The 4708-nt window shown below is 33.2% G+C and overlaps 1 protein-coding gene across 1 annotated transcript; it reads left to right on the forward strand.

Annotated features, from left to right (window-relative positions):
- Nucleotides 1–1449: 1449 nt before the first annotated feature.
- On the forward strand, nt 1450–4468 carry LOC120298030 (olfactory receptor 11L1-like). The gene is made up of 2 exons (XM_039321363.1): nt 1450–1670; nt 3182–4468. Exon 2 carries the CDS (start codon nt 3217–3219, stop codon nt 4156–4158), a length of 942 nt encoding a protein of 313 aa, XP_039177297.1. The 5' UTR covers nt 1450–1670; nt 3182–3216; the 3' UTR covers nt 4159–4468.
- Nucleotides 4469–4708: the final 240 nt, after the last annotated feature.

Consider the following 4708-nt stretch of genomic DNA (forward strand, 5'->3'; position numbering starts at 1 on the left):
GGATGCAATCTTACCAAAACAATATAAAGTGGTATATTAACACTTCACATACATTGAGAGCATTTTTTAAAAAAAAAAATATAAACAGGTTTGAGAAGATGTCTCAGGACATTTGACCCTGTTTTCAGAGAAAATAACCCAATTTTCAATTATGAAAAACCAGCAGTAATATGCTCGGGAAATTATTGAAAACATAGAACATGTTCATCAACCAAACTAATATGAACGGCAAGACCCATCTCCTTTCAGATATTTAGTATTTGAAAAATATTAAAGTAAAAAGGTTGTGTGTTGGTTAAGTTACAGCACACTGTTTGACAAATATCATATGTACCCTACTAAAGCTTTTCAGTCAAAAATCTTATTTGTTTGCCTCAATATAACATGTACTCTCTCTATGTGTTTCTGTCTTTGTCTCTGTCTCTGTCTCTCTCTCTCTCTCTCTATCTATCTCTGTGTGTCTATGTCTCTGTCTCTCTGTGTCTCTCTGTCTCTCTGTCTGTCTCTCTCTCTCTCTCTCTCTCTCACACACACACACACACACACACACACACAAAATTCCCTTCCAATTCTTCATTACAGCTGGTATCTGGCATAATACCGCTCTGCCATTTAAAAACCTAGCTTATATTAATCTAGTAAGAATCCTCAGCTTCCATGCCCCTCCTGGAAATTTTCATAAATAATTAGGGTAAATAAATGATGATGATGATGATGATATCCATTCAGTCATGTGCAACTCTTGGTTGTTCTATGGGCCAGGTGTCTCCAATCTTTCAATCTATTACTTTTTCTACTAATATTTGAGCTCAAACTCTTCCAAGGAAGCTTTATCAAAGCTATAACTGAACTGTGCATTAGTTTCATTATTATTAGAAGACAGGTTAAATATAAAACTAAATGTATATATTCTTGTCCACTCAAGGAGCATAAATGAGTGGCTCATGTCCTTCTCCACTTTCCTTGTTTTGATCTGACATAATGACTTAATTAGGCATATTATGAATTGACACTAAATGTTCTTATTCTTATTCCTTAGCAGTTAAATCAATGACACTCTTTAAGAGAATGGCCAAAATTTGTTTTATTACTGAATTTTAGAGCAAAACAATATACCACTGCTGTATTCTACTATGTAGAATTTAAACCTATTTCATGATTTAGTTCTTATTACAATATTTTTAGTCACTGGAAATAAATAAATTTCACTTATTTGGATATTAGAAATTATCAACTTTTCCCATTAGCCTTTCTTCATTTGTTTGGTTAAATATTTTAATTAATTCCCTGGTGTTGAAAACTTAGTATTTACCATAGGGACAGTTTAAACCTGTATGGACACTCACTGCTTGTGAACATTTTGCCTACTTGAGAAATTTCTTTCATATCTTTAAATATAGCTTTGAATCTTAGACTGAATGAAGTCTAAGGTTCAGGTTGTAAATTATGTTTTTCTTCAAATGTAATGTGGTATATATTGTAGATTTGAGGGGGGGGAAAGGAAAAGAAATTTACTTACAGTTACGATTTCATGGAAAAAGTCTGCATTCTGCACATTCAGATTTAAGGATTAGAACATACTTGGTGAAACATTTCTAATCTGATAGACATTTTTAACAGCTTTATCATTTCAGTTCACTTTATTAAACACGCATGGAGCTGGATCTCAGGTATTTATTTTTAATCCCTATAGAATGTTGTGTAGAATCTGAGGCTGTAAAATGCAATAAGAAAACGGATAATCTTAAAATGGTCTCATGCAAGAATCTAGTTAATGAATTCTGGGCTTTTTTGATGGGAAAGCACAAGTGAATTCCACTGTTGTCAGGTAGAATGAGAAATTAGAAAATACTCAGAAGAAAGCAATGACATTGCCAGTAAAACTATATGGGTATATATCTATGTACTCTTTATCTTTTTTTACATCTTTTAATGCACATTATTTGGTTATTATGTCTGAACAAAGCAGATAATAAGAATGAGGATGACGATGGCTGCTGAGGAGTAAGGAATTTTCTTTCTCTTACTCACAATCTGCTGTTTGCTTTCAGAGCTGGTTCTTTGGCAGTTTTGCTGCCTGGATTTAAAAAGTGAGCACTTAGGAATAATACAAAACAAATTTTGTATGGCTGTGGAACCACCAGGGAGAGGAAATTTTGAAGATTGCAGCTCCTTGTGGGGAACAGCTGAAAAGTCAATGGGCATTGATACCTTTTGCCACCAGTAAAACATTATTGTAAATATGTCTTAGATTTTTTTTTAAAGGATGAGGATGATGACAACAAAATGTTTTTAACTGGAATGAAGTCTTAACTTAAATAAGGATGTGCCAGATCATTAAATCAGTTTTATGCCATAAGTGACAATAATTCTTATAACCATGGTTAAAAGTATGCATATATGAGAAGAAGACATAGCTAGAATCTGAAGAATGGTGACATAATTAAGATGAATAAATCTTATATTTAACTCTAAGAGGGAAGATCCTGGGTAAATCAGATGACTGTAATGGAGATTACCATTCAATTACTGACCATAGACCTTGCTTATTATAGGTATATATATATATATATATATATATATATATATATATATATATATATATATGTGTGTGTGTGTGTGTGTGTGTGTGTGTGTAGGTCTTTGATTGTTCGGGTTTTCTCCCGCGTTGTTCGGGAGAAAACCCGAACAATCAAAGACCTACATACAAACACCCGCGAAAACCTCAGAAAAATATATATATATATATATATATATATATATATTATATATATATATATATATATATATATATTAAAAATTAACATAAAAATTGAGGAACGTAGTCTCCTGGGTGTATACATATTCAAAAGATAAAAACGAGCACCAGGAGGTAAAACAATTAAAAGTTTAATAAATAAATAACCTAGCTTTCGATGGCTATATTGCTGCCATCATCGTCAGGGTGTTAAAAGCCAGAGGGTGGGAGAGCTCGTTTATAGGCACAAACGCGTCTGCACACGGCTCATAGACCTCGTTATGGGGCCCGGTCGATTGATCCTCTCATCACTCATGTCAGAATATATATATTCTTGCACATTCATATACTGAATACTATACTGAATACTTTATACTGAATTCTATACTGAATACTTTTAGGTCTTGTATCAGTTTTTTATTAGGAATCCTTGTTTTCTGTAAGCTTTGCAGCTCATTGATGTAACCTACAGAATAACCATGGGAGGCAGAGAAGAGAATAATCTAACAATAATAAAAGAATTCATCCTCCTGGGATTTGGAAATATTTATGAGTTTCAAATTCTTCTTTTTCTGATGTTTCTAGTTATCTATCTTGTGTCAATGCTAGGGAACTTTCTTATTGTTGTCTTAATTGTAGCTGACCATCACCTTCACACTCCAATGTATTTATTTCTGATAAATTTATCTTGCTTAGAAACATGCTATATTTCAACTATTTTTCCCAGAATGCTTGACAGCTTCCTAACTGGAAATAAGTTGATGCCATTAAATTCCTGTTTCACACAGTTATATTTCTTTGGGGGATTGGCTACAGCAGAATGCTACTTACTTGCTGCCATGTCTTATGATCGGTATTTAGCAATATGCAAACCATTGCATTATGTTGCCATTATGAGTATGAAAACCTGTCTGCAGTTAGCAGGTTGCTCTTGGATTATTGGGTTTCTTGTGAACTCTGTGCCCACCTATTTAATAAAACAGCTAGTATTTTGTGGACCTAATGTAATTGATCACTTTTTCTGTGATTTCACACCACTACTCCAAGTATCCTGCAGCAACACCATGAAAATCCAGCTCCTAATATTTATTCTGTCAGCTCTCTTTGGATTGCTTCCTTTTCTTTTAACCCTTATCTCTTATGGCTGCATTGTAAAAAACATTTTAAGGATTCCATCCACTGTAGGAAGGAAGAAAACATTTTCTACTTGCTCATCCCATCTCACTGTGGTTATACTCTTTTATGGAACTATAGTGATAGTATATGTGCTGCCAAAGAACAGATCCCTTAGAGATCTTAATAAGATCTGCTCTGTGTTCTACACCATTTTGATTCCCCTGATAAATCCTTTTGTATACAGTCTGAGGAATAAAGATATAAAGCAAGCTTTGAGGAAAGCTATCAATCACATTTTTGTTTGACTGTAAGCAGATATCTATCCTACTTGCCCTTCAATATACTATCCTTTGTTTTTTAGTGGTACAACAAATATAAAAATGATGCATTTTAATGTCATCAATAGGTGGTACAATTTCCAACTTGGTGAATGTATTCACAGGCAAAGACCCCAGAATAGCTTTTCACCAGATCTAATTTGTTATTCTTAATGGGTATAGTTAATTAGAGCCTAATGAATCTGGTTTAAGTCCTTATGCTTATATGAACAATCTTGACTCAGCACTTTACAATCTTATCTCTGAGCCCATTTATTCATTTTATTCATGACTTTTCTTCTCCAATCGGTTTGATTTTTCTTTTTGTTTTTTGCCAATATACCAAAATGAAGTGAGGAAGGTATAGCCTCATTAACTTGATTCATAGTATCAAGGGTTTGGGTTTGTTTATTTTTGTAAACAATTACAATAATAAAAATATTACTTCTGCACTAATATTTAGAATATTTTGTGTACATGATTCTGAGTGATGATTCAATAAAATTACTTCCACTTCACAAGCATTTCTACCAGCTCA

This window comes from Crotalus tigris, unplaced genomic scaffold, assembly GCF_016545835.1.
Source record: "Crotalus tigris isolate CLP2741 ecotype Arizona unplaced genomic scaffold, ASM1654583v1 scf7180000023738.1706062, whole genome shotgun sequence".
Classification (NCBI taxonomy): Eukaryota; Metazoa; Chordata; class Lepidosauria; order Squamata; family Viperidae; genus Crotalus; species Crotalus tigris.